This window comes from Anolis sagrei, chromosome 5, assembly GCF_037176765.1.
Source record: "Anolis sagrei isolate rAnoSag1 chromosome 5, rAnoSag1.mat, whole genome shotgun sequence".
Classification (NCBI taxonomy): Eukaryota; Metazoa; Chordata; class Lepidosauria; order Squamata; family Dactyloidae; genus Anolis; species Anolis sagrei.
In genome coordinates, this window is record NC_090025.1 from 193,731,775 (window position 1) to 193,753,573 (window position 21,799).

At 46.6% G+C, this 21,799-nt stretch overlaps 1 protein-coding gene across 1 annotated transcript in view; it reads left to right on the forward strand.

The window, feature by feature from the left end:
• Positions 1-3,122, forward strand: part of LOC132775611 (collagen alpha-1(VII) chain-like) — a 68,054-nt gene extending 64,932 nt beyond the window's left edge. The window contains exon 23 of the mRNA XM_067468517.1: positions 2,768-3,122. Coding sequence (XP_067324618.1) covers positions 2,768-2,883 — 116 coding nt within the window. The 3' untranslated portion in view covers positions 2,884-3,122. The remainder of the gene's footprint in view (positions 1-2,767) is intronic.
• Positions 3,123-21,799: the final 18,677 nt, after the last annotated feature.

The window sequence follows — 21,799 nt, forward strand, 5'->3', positions numbered from 1 at the left end:
CTTCTTCCGTGACGGCTTCAGAAAACTTGTTCATCATTGGCAGAAATTGATCCAATTGTCTGGTGATTATGTGGAAAAGCGAATAGAGATAGTTAAAGAGCACATTCTAAGGATTATTTTTGAGTTTGATTTATTAAAATATTCCCACCCAAATCCAAGTAACGAATGTGGAGGCATTACTTTTCATTCAGCCTTGTAGAACATCTTGTAGCCCTGGTGGGATCCATAGCCATGCAGAGAAAGAAAGGACCCGTGATCTGTTTTAATCAATTACAGTGTTCCCTCACTTATTGCTAGGGTTACGTTCCAGGACCACCCGCAATAAGTGAAAAACCGCAAAGTAGGGATGCCCCCTCCCCTTCCCTCCTCACCCTCTTTACCTTCCTCTTCTTCCTCCTCATTGCCGCCTGGGCCTCTTGCCGCTGCTTGGGCACCGCGATTGCGGAGGTGGCACAGGGCCCAAGCAGGGGCAAGAGACCCCAGCAGCAATGAGAAGCAAGAAGAGGAAGGTAAAGAGGGGAAGGAGGGAAGAAGACTGCCCCTCACCCTCTTTACCTTCCTCTTCGTCCTCCTCATTGCCACCTGGGCCTATTGCCACTGCTTGGGCACCGCGATTGCGGAGGTGGCACAGGGCCCAAGCAGGGGCAAGAGACCCCAGCAGCAATGAGAAGCAAGAAGAGGAAGGTAAAGAGGGGAAAGAGGGAAGAAGACTGCCCCTCACCCTCTTTACCTTCCTCTTCGTCCTCCTCATTGCCACCTGGGCCTATTGCCACTGCTTGGGCACCGCGATTGCGGAGGTGGCACAGGGCCCAAGCAGGGGCAAGAGACCCCAGCAGCAATGAGAAGCAAGAAGAGGAAGGTAAAGAGGGGAAAGAGGGAAGAAGACTGCCCCTCACCCTCTTTACCTTCCTCTTCGTCCTCCTCATTGCCACCTGGGCCTCTTGCCACTGCTTGGGCACCGCGATTGCGGAGGTGGCACAGGGCCCAAGCAGGGGCAAGAGACCCCAGCAGCAATGAGAAGCAAGAAGAGGAAGGTAAAGAGGGGAAGGAGGGAAGAAGACTGCCCCTCACCCTCTTTACCTTCCTCTTCGTCCTCCTCATTGCCACCTGGGCCTCTTGCCACTGCTTGGGCACCGCGATTGCGGAGGTGGCACAGGGCCCAAGCAGGGGCAAGAGACCCCAGCAGCAATGAGAAGCAAGAAGAGGAAGGTAAAGAGGGGGAGGAGGGAAGAAGACTGCCCCTCACCCTCTTTACCTTCCTCTTCGTCCTCCTCATTGCCACCTGGGCCTATTGCCACTGCTTGGGCACCGCGATTGCGGAGGTGGCACAGGGCCCAAGCAGGGGCAAGAGACCCCAGCAGCAATGAGAAGCAAGAAGAGGAAGGTAAAGAGGGGAAGGAGGGAAGAAGACTGCCCCTCACCCTCTTTACCTTCCTCTTCGTCCTCCTCATTGCCACCTGGGCCTATTGCCACTGCTTGGGCACCGCGATTGCGGAGGTGGCACAGGGCCCAAGCAGGGGCAAGAGACCCCAGCAGCAATGAGAAGCAAGAAGAGGAAGGTAAAGAGGGGAAGGAGGGAAGAAGACTGCCCCTCACCCTCTTTACCTTCCTCTTCGTCCTCCTCATTGCCACCTGGGCCTATTGCCACTGCTTGGGCACCGCGATTGAGGAGGCAGTGGAGGTGGCACAGGCCCCATGCGGCAGGAAGAGGTCCAGGCAATGGCAAGGAGGAGAAAGAGGAAGGTAAAGAGGGTGAGGGGGCAGCTCTTCTTCCTCCTTGCTACAATGTTCTCTTGCTGCATATATATATGTGTGTGTGTGTGTGTGTGTGTAAAAGTGAGTCCGCGGTAAGTGAACCGCGAAGTAATGAGGAAACACCATACTTCCAATAACATGGGATGGTACTACTTTAACTGCAATGGCTCAATGCTATGGAGTCAGGAGATCTGTAGTTTCATGCTGCACCAGCATTCTTAGGTGGATAATGTTATAGATCAGTGTTTCTCAACCAGGGGGTTGGGACGCAAGGGGGGTTACCAAAGACCATCAGAAAACCTATATTTCTGATTGTCTTGGGAACCCCTTTGGCAGAGAAGGCTGAAGAGTTCTTCACCTTCTCTTCCTTTTTGGAAACAGAGGGCAAATCCTTTCACCAAAAACCCTCCTCCTGCTGTGATTGGTTGGCCTCTCAGCCAAGGGGAGGGCTGTTCCTGTGACTCCAAGCGGGGAGGGGAGAGCAGGTGTGCTCTCCCCTAAATCATTGTCAATTCCTCCCAAATCCCTCCAGTATTTTCTCTTGGGCATAGGGGTTCTGTGTGGAAAGTTTGGCTCAATTCTATCATTGGTGGCGTTCAGAATGCTCTTTATTGTAGGTGAACTATAAATCCCAGCAACTACAACTGCCAAATGCCAAGGGCTATTTCCCCCAAACCCCACTAGTGTTCACTTCTGGGCATATTGAGTATTCATGCCATGTTTGGTCCAGAGCCATCATTGTTTGAGTCCACAGTGCTCTCTGGATTTAGGCGAACTACAACTCCAAAACTCAACGTAAATATCCACCAAACCCTTTCCACCGGCTGAGGAGGATAAGGAAGGGGCCTGGGCTGTTAGGAATTGTGGGAGTTGAAGTCCAAAACACCTGGAAAGGGCCAAAGTTTGCCCATGCCTGGTGTAGATGCATCCTGACACTTCCTTTATATATGAGGAAAACTCCAATAGGATTCCCATCCTCTATTAACATTTATCTCTCCTGCTTGTTTCACAGCTTGCACTGGTGAGTTGGACACAGGAGTGCCATCCAATGAGAAACTACTACTGCTTGCCCACCTTGAAGATAAGCCTGGAATTCTAATTTCAAGTACTATATCAGTATATGCTTAGAGAATGAAAGCTCTATAAGAATTTACTTTTTAAGCTTCCAATGCACACGTGGCATTATTACTTTATTTACAACTAGCCGTCCCCTGCCACGTGTTGCTGTGGCCCACATGGGTGTTCTGTGTGGGAGGTTTGGCTCAATTCTATTGTTGGTGGGTGATTGTAGGTGAACTATAAATCCCAACAACTACAACTCCTAAATGTCCAGGTCCATTTTTCCCAAACTCCACCAGTTTTCACATATTGGCATATCGAGTATTTGTGCCAAATTTGGTCCAGATCCATCATTGTTTGAGTCTACAGTGGCTGTAGGTGAACGACAACTCCCAAACCAAAGGACACTGCCCACCAAACCCTTCCAGTATTTTCTGTTGGTCATGGGAGAACTGTGTGCCAAGTTTGGTTCAATTCCATCGTTGGGGGGGTTCAGAATGGTCTTTGATTGTAGGTGAACTATAAATCCCAGCAACTACAACTCCCAAATGACAAAATCAATTTTTTTGAGTGAAGGACATACATTGGGTTGTTAGGTGTCTTGTGTCTAAATTTGGTGTCAATTCGTCCAGTGGTTTTTGAGTTCTGTTAATCCCACAAACTAACATTACATTTTTATGTATATAGTAGATGAATCACATAGTTTCATCCACTTGATGTTGTTTCTGTTGCTACTGGGAATTTTTTTTAATAGTCACTGCTTAGATCACATTTTCTGGTACAGATTGAGCATCCCTTATCCAGAAATTTGAAAGACCAACTGGCAACTCCAATATATATATGTGTTGTTGTTTATCCATTCAGTCGCTCCTGCCTCTTTGTGACCTCCTGGACCAGCCCACACCAGAGCTCCCTGTCGGCCGTCACCACCCCCAGCTCCTTCAAAGTCAATCCAGTCATTTCAAGGATGCCATCCATCCATCTTGCCCTTGGTCGGCCCCTCTTCCTTTTCCCTTCAATTTCCACCAGTATCATTGTCTTCTCCAAGCTTTCCTTTCTTCTCATGATGTGACCAAAGTACTTCATCTTTGCCTCTCATCTCCTTCCCTCCACTGGCTTTGTTTCCTGAAGTATGGACTGGTTGGATCTTCTCGTGGTCCAAGGCACTCTCAGGATTTTCCTCCAACACCACAGCTCAAAAGCATCTCTCTTCCTTCGCTCAGTCTTCCTTATGGTCCAGCTCTCACATCCATAGGTGACTACGGGGAACACCATTGCTTCAACTATGTGGATCTTCATTGCCAGTGTGATGTCTCTACTCTTCACTCTTTTATTGAGATTGGTCCTTGCTCTCCTCCCAAGAAGGAACACCTTCTGATTTCCTGGCTGCACTCTGCATCTGCAGTAATCTTTGCACCTAGAAACACAAAGTCTGTCACTTCCTCCACGTTTCCCCCCTTTATTTACCAATCCGTAGGTGACTATGGGGAATACCATTGCTTTTACTATGCGGGTCTTGGTTGTCAGTGTGATGTCTCTACTCTTCACTATTTTATCGAGATTGGTCATTGCTCTCCTCCCAAGAAGTAAGCGTCTTCTGATTTCCTGGCTGCAGTCTGCATCTGCAGTAATCTTTGCACCTAGAAACACAAAGTCTGTCACGGCCTCCACGTTTTCTCCCTCTATTTGCCAGTTCTCAATCAGTCTAGTTCCCATCATCTTGGTTTTTCTATGTTTAACTGCAACTCAGCTTTTGCTCTTTCTTCTTCCACTTTGGTTAGAAGGCTCCTCAGCTCCTCCTTCTTGCTTTCAGCTATCTAAGCAGTATCATCTGCATATCTAAGGTTGTTAATGATTCTTCCAGCCATTTTAACTCCAGACTTGGATTCATCAAGCCCTGAACGTCGCATGATGTGTTCTGCACACAATTTGAATAGGTTGGGTGAGAGTATACAACCCTGCCGTACTCCTTTTCCAATCTTTACCCAGTCTGTTGTTCCGTGGCCTGTTCTTACCATTGCTACTTGGTTGTGATACAGATTCCTCAGGAGAGAGACAAGGTGGCTTGGTATGCCCATTCCACCAAGAATTTGCCACAATTTATTATGATCCACACAGTCAAAGGCTTTAGAATAGTCAATAAAACAGAAAGAGATGTTTTTTTCTGAAACTCCCTGCCTTTCTCCATTATCCAGCGCATATTGGCAATTGGGTCTCTCGTTTCTCTCTTCTCTAAACCCAGCTTGTCCATCTGGCCACTCTCTCTCCATATCTTGCTGGAGTCTTCCTTGCAGGATCTTGAGCATTACCTTACTGGCATGTGAAATAAGGGCCATTGTACAAAGGTTTGAGTATTTTTTAGCATTTCCCTTTTTTGGTATGGGAATATAAGTTGATTTTTTTCCAGCCTGATGGCCATTCTTGTGTTTTCCATATTTTCTGGCATATGGCATGCATCACCTTGACAGCATAATCTTTCAGGATTTTAAACAGTTCGGCTGGGATCCCGTCGTCTCCTGCTGCCTTGTTATTAGCAGTGCTTCTTTAGGCCCATTCAACTTCACTCCTCAGCCTTATCCTTCCTATACAGATCGTCTGTATAGTCTCGCCACCTTCTCTTGATCTCTTCAGCTTCTGTTAGGTCCTTGCCATCTTTGTTTTTAAGGCCCATTCAACCTCACTCCTCAGGATGTCTGGTTCTAATTCACTCACCACACCATCAAAACTGTCCTCAGTATTATCCTTCCTATACATATCTTCTGTATAGTCTCTCCACATTCTCTTGATCTCTTCAACTTCTATTAGGTCCTTGCCATCTTTGTTTTTAAGGCCCGTTCAACCTCGCTCCTCAGGATGTCTGATTCTAACTCACTTACCACACCATCAAAACTATCCTCCATATTATTATCCTTCCTACACAGATCTTCTGTATAGTCTTGCCACCTTCTCTTGATCTCTTCAGCTTCTGTTAGGTCCTTGCCATCTTTGTTTTTAAGGCCCATTCAACCTCACTCCTCAGGATATCTGGTTCTAATTCACTCACCACACCATCAAAACTATCCTCAGTATTATTATCCTTCCTATACAGATCTTCTGTATAGTCTTGCTACCTGCTCTTGATCTCTTCAGCTTCTGTTAGGTCTCTGCCATCTTTGTTTCTTATCATGCCAATTTTTGCTTGAAATTTACCTCCGATGTTCCTAATTTTCTGGAAAAGGTCTCATGTCCTTCCTATTCTGTTGTCTTATTCCACTTCCATGCCTTGCTTGTTTAAAAATAGTTCCTTATCTCTTCTGGCTAACCTCTGGAATTGTGCATTTAATTGGGCATATCTCCCCCTATCACTGTTTCCTTTTTTGGTATGGGGATAGAAGTGGATTTGGATATCTGGAGAGAAATATACCAACCTTCTCACTATATCAATACCTTTCCTTTAATGCAGGCAAAAACTTCCGTTTGGCGAACAGATTGGCAGGCCTTGGCACTGACTATGTAGCCGACATTGAGCCAAGGGGGAAAAGGACTCTGCAAGATGGGTTTTTCGGTGGAGTGCAGAATATTACCAAAGCGGACTTGCCTCTGTCCGAATCTGTCCTACCTTTGGCAGGTAAGCTTTTCAGCAACACTCTTGCCCACCTGATTTATTTATTTATTTATTTCGGTTGCTTCTACCCCGCCCTTCTCACCCCGGGGGGACTCAGGGTGGCTTACAAAAGCGAGGCACAATTCGATGCCCGCATCACATAACAGCAAAGGACAATAACATCAATTAACAAGACAGCAATTCTAGCAATAACCACAATTAACAGAAGACAATAATTATTATAGGCAAAAACAACCATAAAAACAATAAAAGCAATAAAACCAATACAAACCTCATTGACGGTCAGCGTTTCACAATCTCATAGTTAAATTCCAATTCCACAATTGTCAGTCCTTTCAGTCCTGTCCATATGGTTTCCATATCTAATTGTCAGATTGCCCAAAGGCCTGGTCCCACAACCACGTCTTTACCTTTCTCCTGAAGGTGGGGAGGGATGTTGATGCCCTGATTTCCCCCGGGAGTGAGTTCCACAGGTGAGGGGCCACCACTGAGAAGGCCCTGCTCCTCGTCCCCACCAGCCTCACTTGTAATAGTGGTGGGGTTGAGAGCAGGGCCTCCCCAGATGATCTCAAATTCCGGGGTGGGACGTAGAGGGAGATACGTTCGGACAGATACACAGGACTGGAACCCTAAAGGGTTTTGTAGGTCAAAACCAGCACCTTGAATTGTGCTCGGAATTGAACCCGCAGCCAGTGGAGCTGACACAGCAGGGGGGTGGTGTGCTCCCTGTATGTCGCTCCAGTAAGCAATCTGGCTGCCGCTCGTTGGACCAGTTGAAGTTTCCGAACAGTCTTCAAGGGCAACCCCACGTAGAGTGCGTTGCAGTAGTCTATACGGGACTATACCTGAGGGTGCATCTACACTGTAGAATTAATGCAGTTTGATGCCACTTTAACTGCCATGGCTCAATGTAGTTTGGTCTGGCTCCAGCACTATTTACAAAGACCTTGCAAAGCTAAAACACCCAGGATTTCATATCACTGAGCCATGGCAGTCAAAATGGTATCAAACTTCATTGATTCTACAGTGCAGATGGATCCTCGGTGAGGAGGTGAAGGACCAATTCCAGATCTAACAGGGTTCTATAGTCAGGAGCGATGCTCAGGGTGGAAATGGTCCTCTGCACATCCTTCTCTTTCTCTCTCCAACCTCTCAGTCCCCATTCTGATATTCCTTTCATTCCCATTCTCAACCCAGCTGTTGGCAAAGCTTCCACCTCCTTCCTTCTTTCTCTTTCTCTGACTAACACCCGACCTTTTCCCCAAAGTTGTTAAAAGCCATTAAGAGTCCTTTTTATTGCCCCCAAAGCCTTCCGCCGCCCGGCGATTTGTTTCCGTGACATTTTTATCCAGAGCTGCGTGTACTACAACGAGGGCGAGAAAGGGTGGGCGGGAAGAGGGGAGAAAGGGATCACGCCAGCCCTGGAAACAATCAATATTTAAATCGCAGGTAATTTATTTGCGCGCCCTCATTAGTTTCCATTTGCTTTGGCGGCGACGGCTCCGAGGGATCAGCAGATAATGGGTTCATCTCACGGTGAGAAAGACGGACCCATTATGAAGTGGAACCGCGGAATTAAGTGGCATTTCGGAGAGTCACTTGCCGTGCGGCCTCAATATCAGAACTGGTGCAGAAGTGCTTTTAGACCAGCATCTCCTGCCCTAAAGGATGGAGACGGAGAGGGACCGAGGAAGGAAACCCAAGCAATGGAGACTCCACCTCAGACATCAGAAGAGCTGCAAGACCAAGAACAAGCCACGAGAGTCAAGATGAAGACCCACCCAGAGGAAAAGTGTTCCTGCCAGACATCAAGGGAACCACTGATCGCATAGGGAAGCTGATGAGGAAACACAACATACAAACTATCTACACACCCACCAAGAAAATCCAACAAATGCTACGTTCAGCAAAGGACAAGAGGGATCCTCTCACCTCTGCAGGAGTCTACCGTATACCATGCAGCTGTGGACAAGTCTCCATAGGGACCACCAAACACGAATCAAGGAACATGAAAGGCACTGCAGACTACTTCAGCCAGAGAAGTCAGCCATAGCAGAGCACCTGATGAACCAGCCTGGACACAGCAGATTATATGAGAACACAGAAATGCTGGATCACTCCAACAACCACCATGTCAGACTACACAGAGAAGCCATTGAAATCCACAAGAAGCATGTGGACAATTTCAACAGAAAGGAGGAAACCATGAAAATGAACAAAATCTGGCTACCAGTACTAAAAAAACTCTAAAATTACAACAGCAAAACAGCAGAGAGGAAACAACCAGGCTCATCTTAACACCTCTCAACAGGGGATTTTCCCAGGCTCAGCCAGGGAATGCTAATGAAGGTGGTCAGTTGAAACATTCACACCTAGCTCCAGCAGAGAAGAGCTCTTTGCCCCACTCCAGCCATTCCACAGATATATAAATCCATTTTCCTAATTCCAACAGACCTCACTACCTCTGAGGATGCTTGCCATAGATGCAGGCGAAACGTCAGGAGAAATGCCTCTAGAACATGGCCATATAGCCCGAAAAAACCCACAAGAACCTAGTTTAAAGCATTTGCTCTCATTTGGAAATTGACCAAAGCACCTGCAATGGAAGACCGCACTTTTAAGTTGCTGAGTTGTTCCACATTGCCAAAATAATAATAATAATAATAATAATAATAATAATAATAATGTATTGTCGAAGGCTTTCATGGCTGGAATCACTGGGTTGTTGTAGGTTTTTTCGGGCTATATGGCCATGGTCTAGAGGCATTCTCTCCTGACGTTTCGCCTGCATTTATGGATGGTATCTGAGGATGCTTGCCATACATGCAGGCGAAACGACAGGAGAGAATGCCTCTAGACCATGGCCATATAGCCCGAAAAACCTACAACAACCCATTATTATTATTATTATTATTATTATTATTATTATTATTATTGGGTTGTTGTAGGTTTTTTCGGGCTATATGGCCCTATTCTAGAAGCATTATCTCCTGACATTTCACCTGCATCTATGGCAAATATCCTCAGAGGTAGTGAGGTCTCTACCTCACTACCTCTGAGGATGCTTGCCATAGACGTAGGCGAAATGTCAGGAGAGAATGCCTATGGTCAACACACGAAGAGTGGTATATGGCATATGCTCTGTATCTCAAATCTTAACAGCTGATAGGGAAACCTGTTGCCTTTTTTTGAAATCAGTAGGTCAAATATACCCAGAATCAGGTCTAACATCAGAGACACCAAAATGTGTGTTAACCAGTGCTATTTATTTATTTATTTATTTATTATTTACTTCATTTATATACAGTTTTTCTCAGTCCTTAGGCGACTCAAAGCGGTTAACAACAGCAAAATTCAATGCTCAGAATCATAAAAACAGTTAAAAAAACAATTAAATAATAACATAATAAACAGTTAAACATCAATATGGAGAACAAGCCCTATGAGGAGCAGCTTAAGGAGCTGGGCATGTTTAGCCTGAAGAAGAGAAGGCTGAGAGAAGATATGATAGCCATGTACAAATACGTGAGAGGAAGCCACAGGGAGGAGGGAGCAAGCTTGTTTTCTGCTTCCTTGGAGACTAGGACACGGAGCAATGGCTTCAAACTACAAGAGAGGAGATTCCACCTGAACATGAGAAAGAACTTCCTGACTGTGAGAGCCATTCAGCAGTGGAACTCTCTGCCCCGGAGTGTGGTGGAGGCTCCTTCTTTGGAAGCTTTTAAACAGAGGCTGGATGGCCATCTGTCAGGGGTGATTTGAATGCAATATTCCTGCTTCTTGGCAGAATGCGGTTGGACTGGATGGCCCATGAGGTCTCTTCCAACTCTTTGATTCTATGATTCTATGAATATAACATCCCATTAGCGTCTCAAGTAAAATCAAGATCCAATCTCATCATCCGTTGTTCCGTATTCCTATGTCCGTTATACTGCCTATTCAAATGCCTGCTCAAACAACCAGGTCTTCACTTTCCTCCGAAATGCCAATAGGGAGGGGACTGATCTAATTTCTGTAGGAAGGGCGTTATACAGCCGAGGGGCCACCACTGAGAAGGCCCTGTCTCTCGTCCCCGCCAGACGTACCTGTGATGCAGGCGGAACCGAGAGCAGGGCCTCCCCAGATGATCTTAATGTCCTAGCTATGGGTTGTTCTTAAAGAAATGGGTGCATCATAACATTTTATTGTCCTGATGTGAAACCTAGGACAGAATATGGAGAAAAGGAATGGTTTCCAGTTGTCAAGCTACATGTTGTCCCTTGTAGATCCCTGTGTCTTACCAATGGATGAAGGCGCCTGCAAGCAGTACACGGTCCTCTGGTACTTCCACCAGGAAGCCAACCATTGCCGGCCGTTCATCTTCGGAGGCTGTGGTGGGAATGCCAACCAGTTTCCATCCAAGAAGAAGTGTGAGCTTTGGTGCAAGAGAACAACAGGTAGGGCGCCTCACTGAAGATCCTTTGTTTTAGTGTGCATTTACACTATAGAATCAATGAAGTTCATGTTGTGGGATAGGTTCATGAAGTGACTTGTGGTTTTCCAATCATGACCTCCCTGGAACCGCTGCACACTGGAAGAGCAAATGCCACAGAGGCAAGCAAAACCTAGCAAAGGTCATTCACAGCACATACCAAAATTGTCAGTCTCGTATCTAGCAGTTTGGCACCTCTTGAACAGCTGTGGCTCAATTCTATGGAATCCTGGGAGTTGCAGGCCTTTCATGTTTTCTGTAAAACAGTACTGGTGCCTTATGAAATTACAACTCCCAGGAGTCCATCACGGTGAGCCACAGTAGTTCAAATGCATTAATTCTGCAGAATTCAAAACGATCTTGACAGATTAGAGAGATGGGCCAAAACTAACAAAATGAAGTTCAACAGGGACAAATGCAAGATACTCCACTTAGGCAGAAAAAACAAAATGCAAAGATACAGAATGGGGGACAATGAGACCTGGCTCGAGAGCAGTATGTGTGAAAAAGATCTTGGAGTCCTCGTAGACAACAAATTAAACATGAGCCAGGAATGTGATGTGGTGGCAAAAAAAGGCAATGGGATTTTGGCCTGCATCAATAGGCGCATAGTGTCTAGATCTAGGGAAGTCATGCTCCCCATGCTCTATTCTGCCTTGGTTAGACCACACCTGGAATACTGTGTCCAATTCTGGGCACCACAGTTCAAGAGATATATTGACAAGCTGGAATGTGTCCAGAGGAGGGCGACTAAAATGATAAAAGGTCTGGAGAACAAGCCCTATGAGGAGCGGCTTAAGGAGCTGGGCATGTTTAGCCTGAAGAAGAGAAGGCTGAGAGGAGATTTATTTATTTATTTATTTATTTATTTAGTACACTTGTATACCGCTAATATCTCAGCCTGTGCGGCGACTCATTGCGGTTTACAACATATTTAAAAATACAATATTCACTTTAAAAATATAAAATAAAATATAAAAATACATACATATACATACATAGTATTGGGCCACCAATACAGACCGGAACATCTCATAGTTAAAGTCGTAATCCAATTCGTTATCCTTGATTGCTAGTCCATGATCAAAACATCATCACATCGGAATTAGTTGAAAACTTGCTCGAACATCCAAGTTTTCAGTTTTTTCCGAAATGCCATTAGCGAGGTGGCTGATCTTATTTCAGTAGGGAGGGCATTCCAAAGCCGGGGGGCCACCACAGAAAAGGCCCTATCTCTCGTTCCCGCAAGCCGCACTTGTGAAGCAGGCGGGATGGAGAGAAGGGCTTCTCCTGAAGATCTTAGGGTCCTGGTGGGCTGATAGGCCGAGATACGTTCGGATAGGTATGTAGGGCCAGAACCGTTTAGGGCTTTAAAGGTCAAAGCCAGCACTTTGAATTGGGCTCGGTAGCTAATCGGTAGCCAGTGGAGCTGGTACAGCAGAGGAGTTGTATGCTCCCTGCGCCCTGCTCCTGTTAATACCATGGCTGCCGCCCGTTGGACTAATTGGAGCTTCCGGGCCGTCTTCAAAGGCAACCCCACGTAGAGAGCGTTGCAGTAGTCAAGGCGGGATGTAACCAGAGCGTGGACTACCGTGGCCAAGTCAGACTTCCCAAGGTACGGTCGCAGTTGGCGCACGAGTCTTAACTGTGCGAATGCTCCCCTGGTCACCGCCGAAACCTGGGGATCCAGGCTCAGCGATGAGTCCAGGATCACACCCAAACTGCGAACCTGTGTCTTCAGGGGGAGTGCGACCCCATCTAACACAGGCTGTAACCCTATACCCTGTTCGGCCCTGCGACTGACCAGGAGTACCTCTGTCTTGTCTGGATTCAATTTCAATTTGTTCGCCCCCATCCAGACCGTCACAGCGGCCAAGCACCGGTTCAGGACCTCGACAGCCTCCTTAGTAGCGGGTGGAAAGGAGTGACAGAGCTGGACATCATCTGCGTACAGATGACATCGCACTCCGAAACTCCGGATGATCTCGCCCAGCGGCTTCATGTAGATGTTAAACAACATGGGGGACAGTATTGAACCCTGAGGAACCCCACAAAACAAAGGTTGTGGGGTAGAACAGGAGTCCCCCAGTGACACCTTCTGAGACCGACCCTCGAGGAATGACCGGAGCCACTGCAGAGCAGTACCTCCGAGACCCATTCCCGCGAGGCGTCCCAGAAGGATACCGTGGTCGACGGTATCGAAGGCCGCTGAGAGGTCGAGTAGCACCAACAGGGACACACTCCCCCTGTCGAGCTCCCGACGGAGATCATCCACTAAGGCGACCAAGGCTGTCTCGGTACCATGTCCCGGCCTAAAGCCAGACTGTGCCGGGTCTAGATAATCCGTGTCTACCAAGAATGCCTGGAGTTGTGAGGCCACCACACGTTCCATGACTTTGCCCAAAAAGGGAAGATTGGAAACAGGCCGATAGTTTACCAATTGAGTGGGGTCCAGTGATGGTTTCTTCAACAGCGGTTTTATCACAGCTTGCTTTAAGCTGGCTGGAAAAATGCCTTCCCGAAGGGAGGCATTAACCACCACCTTAACCCACTCAGCCAATCCCCCTCTGGCCTCCTTTAGAAGCCAGGATGGGCAGGGGTCTAGGATGCATGTGGTAGCTCTCATTCCTCCAAGCACCTTGTCCACATCTTCGGTTTGAACCAATTGAAATGAATCCATCAAAATCGGGCAAGCAGATGCTCGTGTTACATCCTCAGAGACTGCCGTTAATATGGTGTCCAGTCCAGAGCGGATCAAAGCGACTTTGTCTGTAAAGAACCGAGCAAAAGCTTCACAGCGAGCTGCCGCGTCATCAGGGCACCCATCCTGAATGGTGGGTTTTAAAAGGCCTCTGACAACTCGGAACAGTTCAGCCGGACGGTTCTTTGCAGACGCAATAGTGGCCGCAAAGAAAGTTTTCTTTGCGGCTCTTATTGCCGCGGCATATGACCTTAAAAAGGACACAAACCGTGTTCGGTTTGGCTCGCTCGGATCCGAACGCCACACGCTCTCTAGTTCCCTCTTCTTTCGCTTCAACACCGCCAGCTCCTCAGTAAACCAAGGAGCTGGTTTAGTTCGGCTACTTGAGAGGGGACGTTCTGGAGCGATCGTGTCTATTGCCCTGGTCATCTCCCCATTCCAGAGAGCGACCAGGGCATCAACAGGATCACCAACCGAGGTGGCGGGGAAATCCCCAAGAGCCATCAGGAATCCTTCCGGATCCATAAGCCTCCTGGGGCGGACCAATTTAATAGGTCCTCCACCTCTGCGGAGGTTAGGGGGCGCAGTAAGTCTAAAGCTGACCAGGTGGTGGTCGGTCCATGGCAACGGAGAGATGGATAACTCCTCAACACCGCCACCTTCCTCCCATCCCTGGCAGAAAACCAAGTCCAATGTATGTCCAGCACTGTGGGTGGGGCCAGATACTTGTTGGGACAGACCCATGGTCGCCATGGTAGACATGAAGTCCTGAGCCGCTCCCGTTAGGGCAGCCTCGGCGTGGACGTTGAAGTCCCCCAGCACAAGCAGCCGTTGGGACTCCAATGCCAGGTCCGAGACTACCCCCGCTAGCTCAGGTAGGGAGACTGTAGTGCAGCGAGGTGGACGGTACACTAGCAGAATCCCTAATCTGTCCCGGTCACCCACCCTCAGGTGGACGCATTCAAAATTTGTTGACTGCGGGATGGGGGTCCTGGTCAGAGAAATGGAATCTCTATAGACTACTGCAACCCCGCCTCCCCGCCCTCCGGATCTCGGTTGATGCTGCACAGAGAACCCGGGTGGACAAAGCTGGGTCAAGTTTACACCTCCAGCTTCGTCCAGCCAGGTCTCTGTGATGCACGCCAGATCTGCCTGTTCATCCAGGATTAAATCCTGGATGAAAGTTGTTTTACCATTGACAGATCTGGCGTTCAACAGCACCACTTTCAATCCTGAGGGACCGCCATCCTGGTTACACCTACTTACCGTATCAGGAGACATGATATGATAACCATGTATAAATATGTGAGAGGAAACGACAGGGAGGAGGGAGCAAGGTTGTTTTCTGCTTCCCTGGAGACTAGGATGCAATGGAATAATGGCTTCAAACTACAAGAGAGGAGATTCCATCTGAACATGAGGAAGAACTTCCTGACTGTGAGAGCCGTTCAGCAGTGGAACTCTCTGCCCCGGAGCGTGGTGGAGGCTCCTTCTTTGGAAGCTTTTAAACAGAGGCTGGATGGCCATCTGTCAGGGGTGATTTGAATGTAATATTCCTGCTTCTTGGCAGAATGGGGTTGGACTGGATGGCCCATGAGGTCTCTTCCAACTCTTTGATTCTATGAATCTATGTAGGCTCACCCTTGAGTTTTTTAATCATGGAAATCATGTCAAATTTGACTATTTGTGTCTCCCTTTCTCTCCTCTTGAAGATCCCTCCAAAGATGTTGACCAGATACAAGAAGAAATTGATGGTGAAAAGAAGCAGGTGTCCAAGACTCTACACGCTGCAGATGGAATGGTTTAAGAAAAGCTGGGTTTGGGGGTCTTACCTGTTCTGTGAACAAAGGAGATAACTCAGGCTTGGGCCAACTTGGGCCCTCCAGGTGTTTTGGACTTCAACTCCCACAATTCCTAACAGCCGGTAGGCTGTTAGGAATTGTGGGAGTTGAAGTCCAAAACACCTGGAGGGCCCAAGTTGGCCCAAGCCTGAGATAACTTGTATGGAAATAAATCCATTGAGAAAAGTGATGTGATTGCTTTGCTTCATTTATGGCAACCTTCGACGACACTGCAGTGGTTCTCAGCCTAGGGTCCCCAGATGTTTTTGGCCTACAAGTGACCTTCAGCCTTCTCTGCCCAAGGGGTTCCTAAGACCATCATAAATATGTATTTTCTGGTGGGCTTTGGCAACCCCTCTGAAACCCTCTTTGTGACCCCCCCGCCGCCCCCCGCAGACTCCCGACCCCCAGGTTGAGAAACACTGCTATATCAGGAGAAAGTTGGGATAATAATAAAAGAGATAAATAGTAAATAAACACATACATTGATAATGGTAGATCCACTCCACGTAGATTTAGCCAGATTGTCACTTAAGAGGTATAATCCAGGGGTCCCCAAACTTTTTGAACAGAGGGCCGGGTCACAGTCCCGCAAATTGAACTAATTTTAGACACAAGACACCTAACAACTCAATGTATGTCCTTCACTCAAAAAAAATATTTTGCCATTTGGGAGTTGTAGTTTCTGGGATTTATAGTTCACCTACAATCAAAGAGCATTCTGAACCCCACCAACGATGGAATTGAACCAAACTTGGCACACATTTCTCCCATGACCAACTGAAAATAGTGGAAGGGTTTGGTGGGCAGTGTCCTTTGGTTTTGGAGTTGTAGTTCACCTGCCTCCATCAATCACTGTGGACTCAATGATAGATCGGGATCAAACTTGGCACAAATATTCAATATGCCCCAATGTGAACACTTGTGGAGTATGGGGGAAATAGAATCTTGATGTTTGAGAGTTGTAGTTGCTGGGATTTATAGTTCACCTACAATCAAAGAGCATTCTGAACCCCATCAACGGTGGAATTGAACCAAACTTGGCACAGAGAACTCCCATGACCAACAGAAAATAGTGGAAGGGTTTGGTGGGCATTGATCTTGAGTTTTGGAGTTGTAGTTCACCTACATCAAGAGAGCTCTGGACTCAAACAATGATGGATCTGGATCAAACTTGGCATAAATACTCAATGTGTCCAGATGTGAAGACTGGTGGAGGTTGGGGAAAATAGACCTTGACATTTGGGAGTTGTAGCTGCTGGTGTTTACAGTTAACCTACAATCTAAGAGCACTCTGAACCCAATCCACAATAGATCTGCACCAAACTTTGCACACTACCTACATGGCCAACATTGAATGCTGATGGGATCGGGGGGCTGTTTTTGAATTCTGAAAGTTGTAGTTCACCAACATCAAAAAGGATGAGAAGGACAGGTTGAGCGACCTTCAGCCTTCTCTGCCCAAGGGGTTCCTAAGACCATAATAAATATGTAGGGAGGGAAAGAAGGAAAGAAAGAAAGATAGAGAAGCAAGGAAGGAGAGAAGGAAATAAACAAAGTGAAAGGAAAAAAGAGGGGGAAGGAAAGAGAGAAGGAACAAAAGATAGGGAGGGAAGAAAGTATGTAACCAAAGAGCAAAGAAAGGGAGGAAAGAAACAGGTAGACATGGAAGAAAGAAGAGAGATAGGGAAAGAAAAAGAGGAAAGGAAGGAAAGAGGGAAGGAAGGGAGAAAGAGGGAGGGAAGGTTGGCCACAGCAACGCATGGTGGGTATAGCTAGTAGTAATATATACAAACATAGATATTGGTAGATCCACTCCACGTAGATTTAGCCAGATTGTCACTTAAGAGGTATAATCTATTGAAATGTCCATGGACTAGAGAACATCTCCAAAGTCCTCTTATGTTGTGATAAAGGGAGAGCGCATGCCCTCCTCTTGAAAAATGTATCCCTCCACTTGTATCTCTATCAGTCAATCGAATCAACTTGAGAAACTCAATTACAGCCGACTGACATTTGCAACCAAACATGATAATGGAGGAACCAAGAGAGACGTTCCCATAATCGTACACTGGCTGGGCAGGAGCTGTTGAGATAATAAATCAATAGCATAAGCCTTTTATATACAAATCCATTTTTCTAACATCCCTGTATGGTACGAGACTCATTGGACCTGTGCGCATTTAATAAATCATGCATCCAGCTTGACCTAAGTGTTGTATCTATATAAATAGAAATGTAATGTTCGTTTGTGGGATTAACAGAACTCAAAAACCACTGAATGAATTGACACCAAATTTGGCGGCCACAAGACACCTACTAATCCAAAGGGTGACCATCACTCAAAAAAAAAGATTTTGTCATTTGGGAGTTGTAGTTGCTGGGATTTATAGTTCACCTACAATCAAAGAGCATTCTGAACTCCATCAATGATGGAATTGAACCAATCGTGGCACACCAAACTCCAATGACAAACAGAAAACACTAGTTTGGTGGGCATTGACCTTGAGTTTGGGAGTTGTAGTTCACCTACATCCAGAGAGCACTGTAAACGCAAACAGTGATGAATCTGGACCAAACTTGGCATGAATATTCCATTTGCCCAAATATGAACACAGATGGAGTTTGGGGGAAATAGAGCTTGACATTTGGGAGTTGTAATCACTGGGATTTATACTGTAGTTCAAAGAGCACTCTGAAACCCAACGATAGAATTGGGGCAAACTTCCCACACAGAATCCCCATTGCTTTATTTTCCAAATTACAAGACTGGGCCACAGCAACACGTGGCAGGAGACAGCTAGTACATTCCTATAATTGCACCAACATGATGCAACCAATGGTGTTTCACCCACGAGCCTTCAGCACCTTGGATAGCTCTGTTCAAATGGAAACCTGGAGTGAATTCCTCATCCCACTGACGTGGGAGCCAGTGGCGACTGGTGTTTTTGTGAATTGCGTAAAAATCACTGAGTCTTTTCTACTACAATAAATTACAACAACATCAGATGAAGGGGAAGGTGGACAGAAGGACTTATCTGTGTTGAATCATGTAAATCATGCCTTTCACCTCAAGAACAGACAAGCATCCCGAGCTCTGAGGATTACCTGGGAAGGAATCCCACTGGAGCATTGCAACACACCCAAATACCTGGGAGTCACTTTGGACTGTGCTCTGCCCTACAAGAAGCATTGCCTGAACATCAAACAAAAAGTGGGCGCTAGAAACAACATCATACGAAAGCTGACTGGCACAACCTGGGGATCACAACCAGACACAGTGAAGACATCTGCCCTCACGCTATGCTACTCTGCTGTTGAGTATGCATGCCGAGTGTGGAACACATCTCACCACACTAAAACAGTAGATGTGGCTCTTAATGAGACATGCCGCATTATCACAGGGTGTCTGCGCCCCACACCACTGGAGAAATTACACTGCTTAGCCGGTATTGCACCACCTGACATCCGCCGGGAAGTAGCAGCCAATAGTGAAAGGACCAAGACAGAGACATCTCCAGCTCATCCCTTGTTTGGGTATCAGCCAGCACGTCAACGACTTAAATCAAGACATAGTTTTCTTAGATCTACAGAGACACTCGCTGGAACACCCCAGCAAGCGAGAGTCCAAAAGTGGCAGGCCCAAACCCAGCACCTCAATTCATGGGTGATACCAGATGAGAGACTCCCCCCTGGACACACAGAGGACTGGGCGACTTGGAAGGCGCTGAACAGACTGCGCTCTGGCACCACGAGATGCAGAGCCAACCTTCAGAAATGGGGCTACAGGGTGGAATCCTCAGCATGCGAGTGCGGAGAAGAACAAACCACTGACCACCTGCTGCAATGCATCCTGAGCCCTGCCACATGCACAATGGAGGACCTTCTTGCGGCAACACCAGAGGCACTCCAAGTGGCCAGATACTGGTCAAAGGACATTTAACCAAATACCAAATTTGCAAAATCTGTGTGTTTTTTTCCTTTCTTTTTAATCTGTGTGTTTGTTTTGCTCTGTTAGAATTGTAATACAATGGTTGCTGATGACACGATAAATAAATAAATAAATAAATCATGTAAAAATCAGTTGGTGAGTGTGTTAACTGCAAAATGCAAAGTACGAAGCTGATTGGTTGGGATATGCCCAAGATGCTAGCTGAGCCTGGGTGTTTTGGCAGCAGTTACATATTTAGGTTTTCTGTGCAGAATCTTGCCAAGACAGTTTGTAATTTCTGCTTCTGGGCTGCTGAAAGAAGATCTCTCACATGGATACCTAAGAACCATGTGAATCTCATTGTGTGAGTCAACGCAACTGTTCATAGACTCATAGAATCATAGAATTAAAGAGTTGGAAGAGACCTCATGGGCCATCCAGTCCAACCCCATTCTGCCAAGAAGCAGGAATATTGCATTCAAATCACCCCTGACAGATGGCCATCCAGCCTCTGTTTAAAAGCTTCCAAAGAAGGAGACTCCACCACACTCCGGGACAGAGAGTTCCACTGCTGAACGGCTCTCAGAGTCAGGAAGTTCTTCCTCATGTTCAGATGGAATCTCCTTTCTTGTAGCTTGAAGCCATTGTTCCTTGTCCTAATCTCCATGGAAGCAGTAAACAAGCTTGCTCCCTCCTCCTCCCTGTGGCTTCCTCTCATGTATTTATACATGGCTATCATATCTCCTCTCATCCTTCTCTTCTTCATGCTAAACATGCCCAGTTCCTTAAGCCGCTCCTCATAGGGCTTGTTCTCCAGACCCTTGACTGTATATATGTTGCTCTGCATAACAAAGAGTAAACACTTTATTCTTTATTGATAATCTGCGTGGCATATCTTTTCTCTAGCAAGACAGTGTGTGGATTGATAAAGACGTGAACTATGCATGATTTTCATTCGGCCACACTCTGGGTACCTCAATGCGGCAGAAGACACATTATTTCTCCTCGTGACCTGAAAAAATGAATTGCTTGACACTGTATCACGGACAGCGTGATGGAGTAATTTGATAACAATTCCGTCAGCATAATGACTAACTCTGCACAAAATGGGAGGACGGTTATTTTTCGAGAAGTGAGGGAAGAGGGATACAAAGGGTTGTCCCCCGAATTCATTGCAGATTCAACGTCAGCAGCTCAGAATTAGGGTGACTTGCACAATGGCGTATAAATTCGGGGCAATGGGAATGCGTGCTAAATGACATGCGTCACTCTTCTTCACGCACGAAAAGGAAACGTTTCAATACAGCTTACAGAGCAAGTAACTGCGGATGCGGCTTTGGTGGGTTGAACCCAGGTAAGGAAGCTGACTCACTGCTTTCCCATTTTGGGGTGCATTTTGGTGCAAATGCAACAGTATGCCAAATAAGTGGACGCAATCCCACTCAAGACACCCTTTGGATCCAGCCAATTAATCAATTGCAGTAGCATTGCCTAGCCCACATAGAAGTGCTCCATTTTCCATAGGATATTTATTTATTTACAGTATTTATATTCTGAGGGACTCAGGGCTGATTACAATACACATATACATGGCAAACATTCAATGCCATTTGGACATACAACATATATAGACAGACACAGAGGCAATTTAACATTCCAGCATTTCCGGCTTCATGACGGTATGCTCGGTTCCGGCCACAGGGGGAACTGCTGCTTCACCGTCCACTTGTGCCACCGGGTCCTTTAATGGAGTACTTCCTCATTCTTCTGCATGCTGCTGGAAGGTTTTATGGCGTCGTAAATTAGTTAATTTTATTTATTTATTTCAAATATTTGTACCCTGCCCTTTTCTACTCAAGTGTTGCAACTCAGAGTAGGCTTCACCTTGCTCTACAGAGACACTCGCTGGAACACCCCAGCAAGCGAGAGTCCAAAAGTGGCAGGCTCAAACCCAGCACCTCAATCCATGGGTGATACCAGATGAGAGACTCCCCCCTGGGCACACAGAAGACTGGGCGACTTGGAAGGCACTGAACAGACTGCACTCTGGCACCACGAGATGCAGAGCCAGTCTTAAGAAATGGGGCTACAGGGTGGAATCCTCGGCATGCGAGTGCGGAGAAGAACAAACCACTGACCACCTGCTGCAATGCACCCTGAGCCCTGCCACATGCACAATGGAGGACCTTCTTGCGGCAACACCAGAGGCACTCCAAGTGGCCAGATACTGGTCAAAGGACATTTAACCAACAACCAAGTTTGCAAAATCTGTGTGTTTTTTTTTCTTTTTCTTTTTAATCTGTGTGTTTGCTTTGCTCTGTTAGAACTGTAATACAATGGTATGGTTGCTGATGACACGATAAATAAAACCTTGCTCTCAAGCACCACCACACAAGAGCTGTAGATTTTGTAGTTTATTGAGGAAAAAATCCAAATC